This window comes from Sminthopsis crassicaudata, chromosome 4 (genome assembly GCF_048593235.1).
Source record: "Sminthopsis crassicaudata isolate SCR6 chromosome 4, ASM4859323v1, whole genome shotgun sequence".
NCBI lineage: Eukaryota > Metazoa > Chordata > Mammalia > Dasyuromorphia > Dasyuridae > Sminthopsis > Sminthopsis crassicaudata.
Genome location: NC_133620.1, coordinates 457,127,335 through 457,147,156, shown reverse-complemented (window position 1 = coordinate 457,147,156; position 19,822 = coordinate 457,127,335). Strand labels below are relative to the sequence as shown.

The 19,822-nt window shown below is 45.2% G+C and overlaps 1 protein-coding gene across 1 annotated transcript in view; it reads right to left on the bottom strand.

Annotated features, from left to right (window-relative positions):
• Positions 1–253: 253 nt before the first annotated feature.
• Positions 254–19,822, bottom strand: part of SPECC1 (sperm antigen with calponin homology and coiled-coil domains 1) — a 342,057-nt gene continuing 322,488 nt past the window's right edge. The window contains 3 exon segments of the mRNA XM_074263920.1: positions 254–493; positions 3,516–3,575; positions 14,719–14,835. Coding sequence (XP_074120021.1) covers positions 404–493; positions 3,516–3,575; positions 14,719–14,835 — 267 coding nt within the window. The 3' untranslated portion in view covers positions 254–403.

The following is a 19,822-nucleotide window of genomic DNA, read 5'->3' as shown; positions in this document are numbered from 1 at the left end:
TTAGACCCATCCTGGGGAAGGGAAAACCTTCTCTGCTTTGGACGTGGCCAGATCTCCGTGTGTGTGTGTGTGTGTGTGTGTGTGTGTGTGTGTGTGTGTGTGTGGGTGTGGGAGCGCCCCTGTATCGATGCTGTGGAAGGGTGGGTGTAGCTGGCCACTGTCTCACTCTCTCTGCAGTTCATTCTGGACCACCAAAGAATCTTGCTTCAGAACCAGGAGCCTTGGTTGGTTGGTGGAACAGGATGGAGAATTCTTTTCTTTTTTTGTTTCCTTTATAAAGTGATCGAGTGCTTCTGTGGCGTTCCCCTTTCCTCGGTCCTTCTCTTCCTCCTCCTCCTCTTCTTCCTCCTCCTCCTCCTCCTCCTCCTCCTCCTCCTCCTCCATCTCTCTCCTCCTGATGGGTCTAGGTCTCAAAGTACTTGTAGATCTGGGCCACGTACTGCATGACGCTCTGCCAGTCGGGACGATCCGTGTAAAGCATCTCGCTGAGTTCCTGTGAGGGAGACAGAGACAGAGTCAGAGACCGAGGAGGGGGAAGAGCACAGAGGGGGACAAAGGGGGCCTGGGGCAAACCGGGGCGCTTCCTCCTTCCTGGAAAGGCAACCCAGGAGCTCTGGATAAGCGGAGGTCAAAGATGCTCCTTCCTCGGAATCCTTCAGGCTGCCCTATCAGATCCGGGAGAGCAGAACTCCACTCAAGCGTGCAAGTTCAGGCCGATGAGCGAGTTCCTGAGAACTGGCGACTGACCCAGCAAAAAATGCTCCTCTCCCGAATCGGGAGGTGCTGCTCTCCTTCAAAGGCAGAAGCAGTGACTGCCCCCCCCCATTTAATGAGGGCTGGGCTGGGGCCTTTTAGATGTGAACCAGATGGGCATCCTTTTGTTTCTGCAGCTCGGCCTTCATCCGTTATTAAATGCCATGAGGTGGGAAGAGCTGCCAGCCGCCAGCGGGTACCAGCACAAGGCCAGAAAGTAATGGTCTGGTCCCTGGAGGCGTAGGGCAGGACCACGCCAGGCTGGCTGGCTAATCTGTCAGTCAACCAACAAGTATTCATTAAGTACCTGCTATGTGCCAGGAATTGTGTTAGGCACTGGGGACGCAGAAACTGAAATGAAAAAACCTCCGTCTTCTGGGAGGAGGAAGAGAAGGGAATGAGGAAAAAGAGAAGACAAAGAAAAGAAGATGGAGGAGGCGGAGGAGGAGGAGAAAAAGAAGACAGGGAGGAGGGCAGAGGGAAGAGGAGGGGGGAAAGAGGAGGAGGAGCAAGAGAAGAAGAGGAGGAGGAAGAAAGAAAAGAAGATGGAGGAGGCGGAGGAGGAGGAGAAAAAGAAGACAGGGAGGAGGGCAGAGGGAAGAGGAGGGGGGAAAGAGGAGGAGGAGCAAGAGAAGAAGAGGAGGAGGAAGAAGAAAAAGAAGACAAGAAAGAAGAGGAGGAGGAGGAAGAAGAGAAGGAGGAAGAGGAGGAGGAGAAGAAAAGGAGGAGGAAGAGAAGAAAAAAAATAAAAGAAGAAGAAAGGCAGAAGAAAAAGACAGAAAGGAGGAAGGAAGAGGTAGAGGAGAGGAAAAACAAGAAGATTGGAAAAGAGGAGGAAGAGAAGAAAATGATGATGAAGAAAAATATGAAGAAGCAGCAGAAGAGAAAAAGGGAGGGGGAGGGGGAGGAGGAGGAGGAGGAGAAGGAAGATGAGGGGGGAAAAGAAGAAGAGAAAAAGAGGAGGAGGAGGAAGAAGAGGAGAAAGAGGAGAAAAGAAGAAGAAAGAAGCAGAAGAAGAAAAAGAAAACAAAGGAGAAGGAGGAAGAGGAGAAGGAGAAAAAGAATAAAAGTTTTTCTCATTAGAATAAAAGTTCTTTGTGAGTTGGAATTGTTTCATTCTTTGTACTCATAGCCTAGTGCCCAGTACAATGCACAACACACAGCAGGTGCTTAATAAATGCCTGACTGACTGAAGGAAGAGAGGGCCGACAAGGGATTTCTAAGCCATTTTCTGGTAGAAATGTCCAAAAGTGTTCAGGAAATCTGGGTTGGACTTCTTCAGAATATTCACAAAAGAATAGCCAGGAGAAAGCCGGTAGACAAACGAGGCAGGAACAAAACATCGTGTGATATATTAAACAAAACTGCGCAACGCTCTGTGTCTGTTACTGGGCACTGGGAGGCCTGTTGGGGCCCTATTAATGCACCATTTATCCACTGTTTAAATAACATCCACCATGTACTTGACTAACCTGTTCCCTGGCAATGCAGAAGACTAGGCCGTAGGAGGAAGAATAAGCGGTAGGGTCAGGATGGAAATGGGCATGAGAGCCTGGCAGAGAGACTCCCACAGTGAAAAGGTCTCATTTTACACATGGGGAAACTGAGGCCCAATTTAAATGATTTCTCCAAGGTCACAAAGTAATGGTCCTGCTGTCCTGCTCTCGGCCCCACTCTAGGCCACTGGAGAGTCAGCGTGGCTCCTTTTACTCCCCTTTAATTCAGCTCCAGGCATGGAAAACATTCTTGGTGTCTCAGCAGAGGACGTAAGTTTAAATTCCAGCTCTGACACTTTATCCCTGTGCTCCCATGGACCTCGGTTTCCTCATGTGTAAAATGACTCGGCCGGTCCCTTAGGTGCCTCTAAGATCCGCTTCTTAATCTGTGATCTCATGATCTCCTGACTTTCCTAATTTGGGAAGTTCATAAACTCTTCATCTCAGAGGGCATGAACAAGCATAAACCACAGTCAGGAAACCTCCATAAACCTTTCATCGTTCTCCTTCTGTTTCTCGTCTTCCTGGGCTGAGAGTCCCAGAACACTGGAACCGCCAGATTTCTGGGGAAAGGATTCCATGGTTACGGTGGAAAGAGCACCGAGCTTGGGATTCAGTGGAAAGCAGCGCCAGGAAGGCTAGGATGTCAAGGGCAAGGTCATGCCCTGTGAAGCCCATTTGAAGGAGCCAGCTAGAGATGATGGAGGCCCCTGAAGGCTCTTACTGCCCTGAATCTCTGCTCCCATGCAAAGCCTGAAGAAGAAAAAACTCGGGGGAGAGAGAATGAGAGCTGTTGTTCGTGTCGGAGGACCAGACTTGGGCTCATTAGGCAGGACATTCATGCTTGCATGCTTTCATTCACTGGAGACCTAGCATTGTGGAAACAGGGCTGAACAGTCCATTAATGCTTTTTGTGATAGGACCCAGCTTCCAATTGCAGGTCTTTAGTCTTTCAATGCTTTAATGGGTCTATGAGCTCGTCGATGTTAATTATGCTCAACCCAAAAGCAGATCCCGAAACCATCTGTGCTTGCCCGTCCCCTACAACTCTTGTGCATGACTAACCCAAGCTAATTTCTTAGATGGCCATAGCTTAACAGATGAGATTGGGAGTTAATGGCGTCCAGCCAATGGGAAGCCTTAAATTTATGGCTTGTCAATAATGAGCCTCTTTGCAAAGGGGATTTCAATTTCCAGTACTATATGGGCCCCTTGCCTCAGGTCACTGGGTAAACCCATCTCAAGGATACAAATGAAGGTACTCACCAGGCTGGGGGTAATGCCGACACTCTCGGCAGCTTGGAAAGCCAGCAAGAGATTCCTTTTCTGGAGATTGGGAAAAACGAGAAAGATGGATATCATCAACTGAAAAAAAAGTAGGACTTCTATCCCATTGACCCTTTCTAAAAGCCAATAGTCACAAACGCCATAGAGAACCAAAAGACGATTGCCCTACCAACCTTGAATTTAAACTCTCTATATTTATTCTGCACATCCCTGTATATATCCTTGTCTCCTCCATCAGAAAGTAGGAATTTTTCTGTCCTTTGTACTTATAGCCCCAGTACCCTGCACGATTCCTGATACATAATAGGCATTTAATAAATGCTTCTTGATTGCCTGTCCCCCGAAAGAGACAGGACACAATTTAATCAGATGTTCTGAATAAAAGACCAGACAATTATTTACTTCCCTTCAAATTTCCCATGGATTGCAATGATTCTTCTCAACAAGGGACTTTTATTTGGAAAGACCTCTAAGGATGGAGACTGAACAAAGTGGGCAGATCCGGGAGAAAACAATTTATGCAATAAGCAACCTTATAGAAAATAAAAAACTTTGCAAGATACAACTCTGGCTAATGCGATGATACGTCTCAGATCCAGAGGGATGGGAAGATGAAACATCACTTATGCTTCTAGAACAGATGTGACAGACTTGAAATGCAGAGGGAGTAATATATTTTCTAGCATAATAAGGGAATTTTTTTTTTGCTAGACTATGCATATGAGAGCTTTATTTTTAAATTCTGTTTGTTAGTTTAGTTGTGAAGACAGTGGGAAGGACAGATTATAAATGCATGTAAAAATAATTTTTAAACAAGAAAACTTCAGTTTGACCTTTTTAAAAAAGAATAATGGCAGCTTAAAAGAGATTTATTTAGTGACAACTGTCACATACCCAGTCCCTAGATACATAAACCTGCACAAACGCATGCACATAAATACTTGTACTTGTATTTGTATACATGTTCATGAGCTTTTATGGTTTTGTAGATGACAAAATCCAGTTGCCATTGGATTCCCCAAATGGAGGTGGGAATTTCTGTGCAAGTTCTATACCTTCAAAACATGTTTCCAAAAATGGCTGTAAAGCAAAAAACCCCTGCATGAGCCTTGAATCCAAGCATCTGGATTCATATCCTACCTCTGAGGATGATGATCTGTGTGGCTTTGAGTAAATCACTTAACTAACTTCCCTGGATCTCAGTTTTTGCATCTGCAAGATGAAAGGGTTGGAGTGCATGATCCTAGAACTACATGTTCTAGAACAGTGGTCCTCAAACTTTTAAAATAGGGGCCAGCTCACTGTCCCTCAGACTGTGGGAGGCCGGACTATAGTAAAAAACAAAAGCTCACACTCTGTCTCCGCCCCTCAGCCCATTTGCCATAACCCAGCGGGCTGCATAAATATCCTTAGCGGGCCACATCTGTCCTGCAGGCTGTAATTTGAAAACCCCTGGTCTAGATTGATAACATCACGATTCTGGGGTTCTCTAAGGAAGAATGTTCAGCTCCCAATCAGGAGCATATTGAAGTAAGAAGCATTTGCCATATAGACCTGTCGGCTGGTGAGCCCTGCACTGCACTCCCAGGAGACGACAGCAGAAGTGAAACAATCCTTTCCCTCCAAAAGCTTACATTCTCTCCGACTGTTGCATTGCTTGAATTCATTTTTAAATCTGTGAGCACTTATTTATTTTTATTTTATTTTTTTGAGACGTAAGAACCTTATAATATAGAGCAGTTCATTCCCCCTCATCTTTAGACAGCCCAGGTCATGCATTTATAGCTTAACGTCAGTGGCAAAGGCCATTTTTGAGCATGTAATGATTCCATACAGACTTAAGAACAATAACAATACAGGAAACACTTTTACTCTCAGAGTTTTCTTAAGTGCAATCTCAGTGCAATCATACAGGTCAGAGATCTTTTCAATTCAGACAAGAAATCCAGAAGAACGACTATCTACTTATTATTTGTTCCATCTTATCTGATTCTTTGTGAACCCATTCGGGCAGAGATGTTGGAGTGGTTTGCTACTTCCTTCTCCAGCTCATTTTATAGATGAGAAAACTGAGGCAAACCAGGTTAAGTCACAGAGCTATTAACTGTCTAAAGCAAATCTGGACTCAGGAAGACGGCCTTATCTTTATTACATGAGAACTTGCTGGCTCTTGAGGTGATTCTGTGCTAGTACCCCCAGTTGAAGTTACTGTTCCCAGTCAGGGCCCAGTTCATCTTTCTGTTATTTCTGATTGCTTGGTTTTTCTTCTCAAGTTTTCTTCTCAAGCTTCTTTTCAAGTTTAGCATTTAGCATGCATTTAATAGTGATCATCCCAAAGTTCCCATTGGTTTCAATATTTAGATTCAAAGTCTTGTTCATCATTTGCATCCCTGCAGGGTACATGAGCATTTGTTTATTAGGCATCTAGTATGTGCCAGACACTGTGCTAAATGCTGAAGATGCAAAGATGGAAATTAAACAGTCCCTGCCCTTGGGGAGATTCCATTCTCCATGACTAATAGGTTAACTGAATTCATTTTTTATTACTTATCTCACCATAGTATCCCGTGACTCCCTCCTCCTTCCCCTCTGAGAACCATCCCATAAAACTTGAACTAACTTTTATTACATGCCTAGTATGTGCCAGGAACTGCATCAAGTGCTAGGGTACAAAGACAAATATGTAAGTGCCTGCCCTCAAGGGGCTTACATTTTATGGGGGGAATATAACATGGAAGCAGGTAAGTCTACATTCAATCACTTAAGTAGGAAGAATTAAGGTCATCTTGAAAGGTTTCCTGTAGGAGACAGTCTATGAGCTGAGCCTTGAAGGAAGAACCAAGTTAAAAGAGAGAAATAAATAGACATTGAGAGGGAGGAAATGTTTTTAAACCAAAGGCTAGAGGGTTTTCCCAAGGCTCTCGTGTCTGACTGTAATGAAACAACTGGTGTTTTCCAAGTCGATGCTGAACAAAGAAGTAGCCAGTCCAGGCCCCCACTAGGAGCCAGACTCAGAGACTTGGAAATAGTATCCATCGTGGACCACCATAGAGAGAGGCTGGTTCTTTGTTTAGAAAAATGATTTTTATGGGTTTTGACAGCAAAGGGGGTACAAGGAGCCAAAAGTTGTTCCTCTAATTCTCCCTCATTACCATGGGAAGGTCTCCACTGCCATGGCCAAGGGCACAAAGCAGAAACAACCATCTGAGCTGCTGCCACGATTGGTGGATGGAGCCAGGCCACTGGCTGTAACTGAAGTTATTGGCCACCATTTTCCAAGGACATACTGCTGCTCACTGGGTTCGTTATTTAGTGAATGGGTAAAAAAAGTCTGACCTGAACCCTGGAACAATTTTTAGCAAAGGAGAATCATAAGATCCTATCTCTGGAACTAGGAGAACCTTCGGAGGCATCTGGTCCAACAACCACCTCATTTTACAGAGAAGGAAACTGAGGTCAAAAGTAGCTAATTTAGGATTATAGCTCTTGAGCTAAAAGGAGCTTCAGAGGCCATCTAATAAAATTCTCTTATTTTATAGATGATTTATATATATACATATATAAATTTGTATTTATTAATTTCATATTTGAAGTGGTACAGTGGATAGAATACTGGGTTTGGAATCAGGAAGACCTGAATTAAAATCTATACTCAGATATTAGCTTTGTGACCTGGCCAAGACACTTGTTTACCTCAGTTCCTCATCTATAAAACAAGCTGGAAAAGGAAATGGCAAATCATTCTTGCCAAGAAAACCCCAAATGAGGTCATGAAGAGTCAGATATAAGTGAAATGACTTAATAACTAACTCTGTATTTATGGTTACTCTCTAGGCATGTGTATATGTGTGCAAATATGTATGTATATGCACATATACCAAAGAAATTGCAGATGTAGAGGGCACCCGATGCACCAAAGCAATCACAGATGTTAAAGACACCTAATGCACCAAAGAAAAGCAGATGGAAACGATACCCCAAACACCAAAGCAATTGCAGATATAGAGGTTTGGGGTCCTTACATTGGGCTGCCCCTTGGGGGAGGAAGAATGACTTATGGGAGGCCATGCACATTCATCCAAGGAGGTAACGTATATACATGTATGTATATTATATAAATAAAATTTCTATAGCCTTGTGATCTCTCCCATTAGAGAGGAAGAAATTGTTTTATTAGTTATACTTGTATCTACAGAGCCTAGCACAGGGCTTGGAACATAGTAGGTACTTAATAAATTACTCATTGATTAATTGGAAGAGACCTCAGAAATCACCTATTCCAACCTTGTCATTATACAGATGGGGAAATTGAGGTCCAATGAGATTCCAAGACTTAGCCAAAGTCACAGAAGCAGTGGAAGGATTTCAAACCTGATTCTTTAACTCCAGAGTCAGGATTGTTTTCATTATATAGCCCAGAATTTCTGTTTAGAGCTAATTTAGGATTTTCTGGGATTTTAAAAAATGGATTAAGGGGTAGCTGTCCATATCTAGTACTCAGTGCAATCAAACAATTGTTTACTTCTTGGAGATCTAGAGGATAGTAGTGTTCTTAGCCAGTCTAAGCACACACCTCTAATTCACTTGCTCAGAAGGCATTGGCTAATCACCCACCACATACTAGGTCCCATGTTAGGCACTGGGGGACACAAATGTGTCCCTGCTCCCAAGGACCATAGTTTGAGAAATGTTAGGATCAAGCAAAAGTTTTCTGAAGACTGATTTCACTTGATTTCACATGTTTATTGCTATCACATTTCTTGTCTTTTCAATGGGTAGGAGAGGGATAGGAGGAAGGGAGAGAATTCAGAAGTCAAAATTATAAAAAATGAATGCTAAAATAAACAAATATTAATTTTTTCGGAAAAAAGAAAACTGTATAACATCTCAGAAACAAAGACCTATCTTTTTCTTTTTTTTCTATTTCTTTCTTTTTATTTTTTTGCTGAGGCAATTGTGCCCAGGGTCACACAGCTAAGAAATGTTAAGTGTCTGAAGCCACTCAGGTCCTCCTGATTTCAGGTCTGGTGCTCTATCCATTGCCCCACCTAGCTGCCCCAAACCTATCTTTTTGAAACTAATACATACATACATACATACATATATATATATGTATATTGGTGATGCCCTCTGATTGCAAGAAATGGCCATACCAGAGTCCTCAAAGAAGGCAAGCTGTTAAATTGTCTTTGGAGCAATGGAGCAAGACATAGTGGGTAGAACAGCTAGTGAAATATGGCAATCTAACAATGCTAAAGCTATTGCCTATCAGAGATAAACAACCAGAAAAGGAATTATGGGCTAGTCATGCAGCAAGAGAGAGTGAGTCAGATGCCTGTGAATTCCATTGTTATTCAATGCACCAAAGTAATGATGGATGTAGAGGGCACCCAATGCACCAGAGCAATCTCAGATGTAGAGGGCACCTAATGCACCAGCACAATCTCAGATGTAGAGGGCACCCAATGTACCAGAGCAATCTCAGATGTAGAGGGCACCCAATGCACCAGCGCAATCTCAGATGTAGAGGGCACCCAATGCACCAGTGCAATCTCAGATGTAGAGGGCACCCAATGCACCAGCGCAATCTCAGATGTAGAGGGCAGCCAATGTACCAGAGCAATCTCAGATGTAGAGGGCACCCAATGCACCAGTGCAATCTCAGATGTAGAGGGCACCCAATGCACCAGCGCAATCTCAGATGTAGAGGGCACCCAATGCACCAGCGCAATCTCAGATGTAGAGGGCGCCCAAAGCACCAGAGCAATTGCAGATGTGGAAGGTTGGGGCCCTCTAAATTGGGCCACCCTTTGGGGGAGGGGAACAATGGCTTATGGAAGGTCAATCAAGAGGGATGAGAGAGTGTGGGAAGACTAGATTTTGGACTGTGGAAGGTAGTATTTAGATGGAAGAGATTTCAGACACAACTAAATGTCAAATAAAAAATGTCAAATGTCAAATGTCAAATCACAGGATCATAGATTTAGAGCTGGCAGAGACCTCAGAGGACATAAAGTCCATCCCTTTCAATTTTACAGATGAAAAAACTCAAATAACTTATCTAGGGTCATATGATTAGGAAGAAAATGAGATTAGATTTGAACTTTCTAACTGCAGACCCATTCCTCTATATGCTATTCTATCTTAGCTGCCTAGTCTTTTAAGAACTTCATGAGGATACTTGGTAGAGTTGGAAGGAGCAGAAGGGGACAAGAGTTTTCACTGGAACAATACTGAAAAAACTGTAAGGGCGATAAAGCTATCAACATAGCTGAGTTGCCTGCATAAACAAAGGTACGGGAGTGGGAAAACATAAGACTTATTCAAAGATAACTGGATGGGGGGAGGTGAGGAGGGATGGGAGGAAAGGGTCATGGAAAAAGCCCTGGCCCTAGATTGAGGTTGAAATTCTGCTTCTAATAATTACTGCTTGGAAGATTTGGGGCAAGTCACTCCATCAAATAAAGGAGCTAATCAGATGACTGATAAGATCTCTGGCAGTTCTTCATCTCTGATCCTCTGAAGGGAGAGATCTTGAGGACTAAAATTTGCCTTAAGGATTAGGCTAAAGGAGTGGCTTTGGAACTAAACCCATGGAGAGGAAAGGATTGAAGACTTTGAATGCTAGGGGATGATTTGGGGGAGGGGGAGCTTTGGGAAATAGGAAGAATTGAGGCAGAGAATGTATGTGGGGCAAATGGTCAGCTTTAGAAGGAAGAAAGGAAAGGCAGCCACACCAGACTGCTCCCCCTCCCCAATGATTTCCAAACTAGGCTTTTCTTCCGTCCCCAGCGGCCTCTCCTCAGTAGGGAAGTCTGTTGCAAAGCATAGTCTCTCTCTCTCTCTCTTTTTTTTTTTTTTATTAAAACAAAATAAAACAAGCAAACAAACTTCAAAACAAAAGGAAACCTTCCTTTGATTGTATCTGACACCCTTTGATTGTATCTTCCTTTTAAGTCATGGGAGAAGACAGGCTGCTAGCTCTTTCTGAACTTTCCTATTTGATGCAGATGTCCAGAATGCCTGGGTCAATTAATTCCATTTAGTAAGGAGCTACCCAGGACCCTGGAGCTTTGGGGACTGTCAGTGGCCAAAATCGGACAAAATCCACTCAGATTCTGCTTCTTGCTTTGAATAGGTTTTCAACCGCATGTAGAATAAGCCTGCCTCCGCTGCTCCCCTTCTGGGACACAAGAGGTAGTGCACCACTCACTTCATGTGTCTCTTCACCAATCCCTTCATTTGATAGAATATAAACTCCTGGAGAGTTTCAATCCTTCTCTCTAAGTCTCCAGAAAGTAACCCAATGTCTGGCACATAGAATGACTGAGTTGCTAATTCATTTATTCGTTAGCTTAGATTTAAAACTGAACGAGAATTTAGAAGCTATTGAGTCTAATAGTTTCATTTAAAAAAAAAAAAAAAATCAGAGAAGGTAAATGGCTTCCAGAAGCCACAAAGTGTCTGAGGCAGGGAGAGGACGTGGATTGAGCCCAGCTGAGACGGGCTTGAAAAGCTGAACAGAAGAGTTTGGGTTGGATGCCAAAGGCCCTGGAGGAGCTACTAGGGTTTACTGAGCAAGGGAAGGGACAGGATTAAATCTCTGCTTTAACTCTGATATACTGTTCAGTCGTTTTCAGTCACGTCCGACTCTTCATGACAGGATTCATTGGGGTTTTCTTGGCAGAAATACCGGCGTGGTTCGCCATTTCCTTGTCTGGTTCATTTTGCAGATGAGGAAACTGAGGCAGACAGAGTTAAGTGACTTGCCCAGGGCCACGCAGCCACTACGGGTTTGGGGCTGGATTTTAATTCACTTCTTCCTGACTCCGGGACTGGTGCTCTATGTGCATGTGTGTCTTTTCCTCACCTAAAGTATAAAGTGTAAGAGGGCAGAGTCCAGTTCATGTGTTCATTCACTGAGAAGAAGAAGAGCTCGGATTTAGAGAGAGCTGCGCACGCACTGTAAATGCTGGCTCATTTTATCCTAAAAAGAAGAAAACCGAGATAAACAAACACCTTGACCAGGAGGCCGGTTTGGAGCTCGGTTTTCCTGACTCCATGTGGATATTCCTTTACGCGCTCCTTCCCCGGGCCGGTCACTGCTTTTTCACATACTCCACTCACTAAAGCCATTAAAGACCGACTTGCTCTGGCCGCTTCACTTAATTTTCAGTAAGACTTGGAAACTCTAAAAATAGAGAGCTGCCATTTTTGGGGGGAGCATCTGGCTAGTCTCTCCCCCACCTCCCAGCGTCCCAGCATCGTCCTGACTCCTGTGGGGCGGGAGGGACGGGACGCTTTGAAGGCCGCATTCTCAGGGCCGAGGGCTCCCAGGGCTCCTGGGGGCTTCGCGCTGCCCCCTGCTCTTATCTCGGGCCTGCAGTGAACTCCGCCGGACCTATTTTGGGAGCATGGGACGCCTGAAGGATGAAAGAAGAAATCCACCCTCGGAGTGAGGAACTGGGGCCGTGACCTCCCCTCCCTCCCCGGCTCCGGGTCCATGTGGATGCGGTGGGCTTCCTGCCAGGCTGAGAGTGAGTGTGAGGAAGTACAAGTAGCTACAATGTCGCAGCTGACAATGGAAAATAAATACGCCGGGAACAGGAAGCCCGTGTTTAATTTTCTGCTGCCCGGGCGCCATGTTGGCAGGAGATGGCCCACAAAGGGTCAGGGGGATGCTGTGAGTCAGCCTGGTGGGAGCGTGGGGTGAGTCACGGCGGCCGGAGGAAGGATGGAAAGTGCAGGAAGCGCAGATCTCGTTCGGGGCCACATTGTAGCACGCGCAGTCCCCCACGTGGAGCGAGTGCAGGCCCAACAAGCTTCCATGCCCACCGAGCGCCGGGCACCGGGGCCAGAGCCAAGTCTCTGCCAAGGCAGCCCCGGCCCGTTCCGGCTCAGAACCTGGCACGGACTTCTCGCTCACCCTCCCTCTTCCATCGGGTCCATCTCTGCCTTTATAATCATTCTCCCTCTGACACTGCACACGCGGGGCGGCCCCCATCACCTCGCACCTGGATCAGGATTCGGGCCACAGGCGAGTCCCCTGGACTCAGCTCTCAAATCTCCTTCCACAACCATTGATGCCTCCCAAATCAAAGATGGTGCGGGGCCCTCCGGCCAAGCCCCGGCCGAGCCCCCTCCATACGCATGTTGGGACCACTGCGCGGAGCCTGACGGGCACTTCTCAGCACGGTCTGCCCCACAGCGTGACACCAAACCGAGGAGGAGCAACCATCGGACAATCCCCAACACGAGCCTCCCTATCCGGGGTTCCTTGCCCGGGACGGCTGCCTCCCATGCCCGGAGTGCCCTCCCTCCAGGAACAGACTGAAATCCTGCCTTCTGCAAAGCGCCTTCCTGTCCCCCCTGTGCAAGGTGTATCTCACACACACGGAGTTGTTCACGTTCCCCTCCCCCAGAAGGGGAAGGTGGGGACCAGCTTTCTCTGCATCCTTAGTTCTAACCCAGGGCCTGATACACAGTAAGCGCCTAATAAGTGCCACTTGACTGACTTGCCATCAGGGATCTTATAGTCTGTTGGACAAAGGGATCCATTTGGAGGATGCTGAGGATTCACATGAGACAAGAGCAGAGTTTACAAGTAAAGACAAGGCCGTGGGCCGCTGGGCGAGTGGGAAGTGCCTCAGAAAACGGGGCCACCAGGAGGACCCCGAGTCTGAGCTGTCTGGCTGAGTTCTGACAGGAGGGAGGTAGAGTCAGACAGACAGAGGCAAGAAGGGATGTGGGTGGAGCTTGGAGATGGCATCAGGCTCATCTATTTATTTATTTTTACTGTTTATTAGATTTATATTTGGCTGCTTAAGGGGGGGAGGAGGTCAGGCTCAGTGTGGTACAGAGCACTGGCTTGGGAAAGGTGGGGGAAGGGCAAAGGCTCTGGGTTCAAATCCTAACCCTGAAAACAAAAAGGAAAAAAACCCCTAATAAATCCTGACTCACAAGGAGGGAAAAACCAGCCCATAAATCCTGACTCTGGAGCTTTGTTATCTGTGTGACTTCAGGCAAGTCACTTCATCTCCACTGATATCTGTTTCTTCATGTAAAATTTAGGATGACCTCTGACTTCCCATCACCTGAGCTCCTGATCTTCTGAGGTGGGGGGAGCTGCAATCTGCACCGGTGAATGGAATCTCCCCACCGCGAAACCACAGACCCCCGAACTGTGGAAGTCAAGGCACAAACAGAGCCAGCAGCAAAACTGTTCGGCTTCCACACATAAAGGCAAAACGGTGCGGCCCGAGGGCACCCACCACCCCCTCCCAGACATCCGGGCTTGCTCCCCTGCTGTCAGCCCTGCTTCCTCCCCCTCCGCTTCCTGGTCTCTCCAATTCCTTGCCAAGCCCAGTCGTTTCTGCCTTGGAGGCAAAAGGACTATCTTATATTTCTTTTCATTTCTTTCTTTCTTTTTATAGACCAAACTCACTAAGTAGGATGTTTTATTTATTTAATATTTTCTTCACCAAGATCACAAAGTAGTATATACTACTATACATTACTATACTATATATTAACAGATAGAAAATATCTAAATATATAAAATATCTGAATATTACAATGTGTGTTTAGTATCATATATATATGTTATATATGTATTTGTATGTATGTGTATATATATATATATATATACATATGTATATATATATGTATATATATATGGGAAGAGCTAGCTTAAAAATAGATTATATATTATATTAAATTATAGTATATTAAATCATATCATATTATATTATATTATATTATTATATACTATCTATTTTTTAAGCTAGCTCTTCCCATGGAACCCTTGAAGCTGAAGATAATTTAGGGGGGCATGGTACACACATTATTTATTTTTTCTAAATTAGTATTGCCTGTTGGAAACAACAACAGCTCTCTTTCAGTGCCAGAAGACAGCATTTGAATCTAGATCTTCCTGGTTCTAAGGGTGACCCTCTACCTTCCCTAACCTGGCTGTCCGGGGCACTGTACACATCACACACTTAATGTGTGCTGAATGAATGAATAAATGAATGAACTCAAACAGTGTGAATTGCCGACAGAGCAGCCAAAGGCCTTCTAGGGTTGCCCTCGAGTTCTGGGTCGATCAAACCTCCCCGGGAGCTAACTCGCTTATTCTTTGGTGACATTCTGGCAGGGTGGGGGGTCCCATCTGGACACTTACCTTCTCCTGGCTGTTCAGCTCCTGGTAGGGAATGTGCGCCGGCAGGTAGGTGTGAAGGAGCGCGCAGAAGGCCAGGCCGTCGCTCCAGCTGCTGCTGAAATTGGTGATGTCGATGTTCTGTGGGAGGGAAAACCAGCAACAGAAGGGTGAGAAAAGGGCCCAGGTTGGGGTGGGAGCCTCCCACCGCCACCCCAAGACAGGAAAATAATCACGATGATGTGTAACTCCAAGGTTTCCAAAGCCCTTTACACAGGGTCTGCCATGGGATCCTCTCAACAGACAGCCCTGTGAGGCGAGTGCTATTACTATCCGCCCTGTTTTTCAGATGAGGAAACTGAGGCTTGGAATGTGAAGTGCGGATGAGCAGGGTTATCGATATTTTTGAGTCTTTGGTCACAGAACTGTAGATTCTCAGAGTCAGACTGAGTAGAATGCTAGGCTTGGAGTAAAGAAGACCCTCCTCCTTTTGAATCTTACTAAGGTAAGTTTCCAATGATAATGCCATTTAACTTTTCTGGGCCTCAGTTTCCTCATCTGTCAGACAGGGATAATGCTTGTTATATCATACCTATCTCCCAGGATTGTCTCAATGAGACTCAAATGAGATTACAGACGTAAAATGCCTTACCAGCCTTAAAGTATGATGCAGTCCTATCATTATCCTGGGCCAAAGGTTCTTCACCAAGGGGCTGAGAACTTGTTTTAGAAATATTCTGATAATAGCTTTGTTCAGTCACTTTTAGTCCTGTCTGACTCCCTGTGACCCCATTTGGCATCTTCCTAGCAAGGATGCTGGAGTGGTTGGCCATTGTCTTCTCCAGCTCATTTAACAGATAAGGAGACTGAGGCAAGCAGGATGAAGTGATTTGTCCAGAGTCACCCAGCTAGGAAAAGTCTGAGGCCGCATTTGAACTCTGAGACCACCGTGTCACCAGCTGCCCCTGGAGCTCTTACCCACTCTGCCTGGGTGACTGGGATCCCAAGGTCAAGGCAGCCTAGGCTCAGTGCCTTTGTATTTAATGGGCTCTTGTCTTACTCTCTGCTGAGCTGGGGGGAAGAACTGAATGTTCCCTAAGATACATTCTAGCCCTAAATTGTCAAATTTCAAAGGAGGACTTGGTGAGACCTGTCCCATTTGTTACTGCTTTGGGTTCCTGAAGACCATGAGTCCCTAGTGGCACACAAGCTTGGGCAGGCTCTAATAGGGGAAGCAGTTAGGTGGTGCTGTGGAAAGAGCACAGAGTCTGAAACCAGGAAGACCTGAGTTCAAATCTGAACTCAGATACTTACTATTCATGTGACCCTGGACAAGTTAAAGCCACTTCACCTCTGTCTGCCTCAGTTTCCCCAACTGTAAAATGAGGGCTCATAATTGGGTTGTAGTGACGATGAAAATAAGATATTATTTTAAAGTGCTTAGTCTAGTGCTTGGCACATAGTAAGAGCTTAATAAATGTTTGTTTCCTTCTTTTCCTTTCTTTTTTCCCTTGTGGATGTTCTACGTACTATGCTGGTATCCATATGGTGTTATTCTTTTTCAAAATCCTTTTTATGATTACAATTACTATTGCTAAGTGTTTTCTCTCTCTCTTTATTCTTTTCTCTCCTTTCTCTCTGTCCATTCTCAAAAATGTCTTGTCAGTGACCACTCCCTTCCCTCAAATGCCCTCTTCCTCCCCTCCTTCCTAAATCACATTCCTCTCCTATTTTCTAAACCTATAATGAGTATTGTGTTATTTCTTAGACCTAGGTTCTTAATTTGGAGTCTGTGGATAGATTTTGGGGGATCCACTCACTCATGCGGGGAAAAAAATCACATCCAGAAATTCTGAGGAATGACTCTTACCATAAGGATGGATCTTAATAGATGACCATTGAGGTTCTCTTAAATCTGTTTTCTGGTTTATACTTTAACTAGAGCATGGAACTAATTTTTATCACATACAAGTATTCAGCTCATCAAGAAGCATTTATTAAGTGCCTACTATGTGCCAGGCTCTCTAATAAGCACTGGGGATATAGACAAAACTATTCTCCCTGCCTTCTACTGGAAGAGCTAACGTGTGTGTGTGTGTGTGTGTGTGTGTGTATTATATATATAATTATGTCTACTCAAGATACATTTTGTACACCTGGAAGGTTATCTCAGTTGTAGTAGACACAAAATTATTTCTGTGATTCTCATAAGCACCCACTTAATCATAATCTCCAGAAAGTGTACAGTGCAGAAAATTTAAGCAGGGAGCCACCCTCATTAGCTAATGACCTTTTATACACCAACAGAATTTGGACAAGATGAGATAATTATCATCAGCAGGGCTGCACACAGAAAGTATGGAGCTAGCTAGAGGCTGCCCATGTGATAAGATTTTCGGATAAAAAAAAAAAAAATTCACAGATTTCCAGTTGGACCTTAAATCCTCCCATTTTGCAGATCAGAAGCTGAGGTCCACCCAAATGAACTGACTTCCCTGAGGGTCACATGGGTTAGTGTCTGAATTATGATTCGAAATGACTAAATTCTGTTTACTTTCTACACCTGTGAAGAACTCCTGCCCTCCCACTGGACTTTCTCTTCTTAATGCCAATTATCAACTAATTCTTTGGGGTCCAATGACTGTCGCCTAAACCACTGGATCAGGACACTCCAAGGCTTCTCTGGGATGTGGCAACATTCTGGATTTCCTTGCTGCCTTTTAACAATTTTGATGTGGAGGGTGACTAATGAATGGGACAGTTGGAGAGATGGCTGGGTTGTGTCATCACATCCCCATAGGTGGGGTGGTGATGAACAGATGATGACTCAAGGGTAAAGGTGAGGCACCCGAACAGGGGCAGTGGAGAAAATCCACTTGTCTGATGGGCCGGGCTAGGCCGAGTGCAGCCTTTATTGTTAGAAGGTCACGGTTAAAAGCAAGCGATTGTGATGGAATACTGTTATGCCATAAGAAACGAAGAGCAGGATGTTCCCAGAAACCTGGGAAGACTTACATAAACTGATGTAAAGGGAAGTTAGCAGAACCAGGAGAATAGTTTATATAATAACAACAACACTGTTGAGCAACGTAATCACCTGAGACAATTGCTCTCTGAAAAATGCTGTCTATCTCCAGAGAAAGAGCTGATGGAGTCCGAATGCAGATCGAAACATAAGTTTTAAACTTTGTTTTTCTTGTTTTTAGTCTGTCTTTTTCATTACCTGGCTAATATAGAAATATATTTTGCACGATTACACATGTATATTCTATTCCAAATTGCTTGACTTTTCGAGGAGGGGAAGAGAGGAAGGGAGGGAGAGAATTTGGAACTCAAAAGTTTTTTAATGAATGTTAATTATTTTTACATGTAATGAAGTAAAAAATGAATTTAATTAAATTTTTTTAAAAGCCATCGTTAAATTGGAGCACAGAGCCATATAGAACCATAACTAAGGGGCATTCCTACAGCTCCACAGGAAGTGAGGGCCAGAGCAAGGACCGTTAACCATATTCTTGGACTCAACCCCACTGTCTGCGACGATACACAGACCCTGTTGGGGTCAGATATGGAAAGGCAGTTTCAAATATGGGGGGGGGGGGCTGGGGAGGGGTGAGAAAAGCCCTTACAATATATTTGAGAGTAGAAATCTTAAATAACAAGGTATCCGGGATGAGCTCCAGGGACAAGAGGGGAACCTTCAAAATCAAATTTTGCTCACTTAATCCTGACTGATGTAGCTGGATCTGGCCCCAAGCAGGTCAGGCAACTTTCTCCCTGGCAGGTAAGGCACAAGGTGAATTATGGACAGGCTCGTCCAAAATGTAAACATTTATTTAAAGCCCAAGGGTGGGGAGTCTCTGGCCCAGAGCCCGGATTTTGTCCTTGTTTTGAATTCAGCCAGGCCTCCACATTCTGCTGCCACTACAAACCAGAGAGTAAGGTCTCCCCTGGCGGCATTCTCTGGGTTGGCCATTTAGAGAGAAACCCTTGGAGATCTCAAGTTAGAAAACATGAAGAGCTCATTTCTAATGAGCATCTCAAAGAGTATTATGGGAAAGGGAGAAATCCATAATTTAACTCATATTTCAGTAACTCGGCTCAAATTTACTGCCCTTCTTTTGGGAGACCGATAGTCAGAATGCTTGGCCTGGATCTGGAAGACCTGGAAAGGACTGGGCTTGGAGTGAGAAAACCCAAGTCCCAATCCCAGGGGGCTCTTCCCCACATTGGGCAGGCCAATAATAACTCGCCTTGGACTGTCTAGCCCTGCCCATCGTATAACTGTAGGGCTAGATGAACACCAAGGTCCTTGCCAGCTCTAAATCCATGCTCGTAGGATACAGCCCCCAGGGACCCTTCCCCAAATTGACGATCACTTCCTCAAATTCCATCCCAGATGGCGGGACCCGAGTTCCCATCCTGACTCGTCCACTCACAACCAGGGCCAGGCTCTTCCACTTTCCTTGTCTGTTAAAGTAGGGGCTTTGGCCAGGATGGCTTCTCCCCCTCTCCCAGATCTGGGCTATTCTACTGTCTCTTAAAATCCTCCTTTTTTCCATGAAGAGAAGGCCTTGAATTTCCCTGCCCAATTAGACGTTCACATGCAAATCTTGGCGCCAAAGTTACAAGCCACAAACACACAGCTATTGTATAGCAACCCTGGCAATTCTGTGAGCTCACTAGGCCTGAAAATGTTTCATCCTTGCCTGCCAGATTCACACGAGGGCCACTGAGCTCAGCAGTTCCCCCTGGCCGGCCCACTGCCAAGGGCAGACTCCTCTTCCTCTCCTCCACAAGACACGTATGTACTCGTCCGCAGGCTGGAAGACTGAGCCCCATTCTCTCTCCTTAAAGGGTTCTCCTAGGCTATCATGACCTGTCTGGATTTCTAAGGCATTAAACACAAACGGTTCCAAAATCATCTCCAAAGGGAGAATCCCATAAGCCAAAGATGGAGCCAGATTCCCAGGTATGGGGGAGTGGGGGTATGGGTCCTCCTCCAGCCTCCCAGCCACCCACACCTGGACACCTGCAGCCCTGGCTGTGGAGTTGTCTCTCCCGGTCACAGGTCCCTGGCAGCCTCCTTCCCCACCATATTTCATACCCCAGGGCTGACAATTCATTT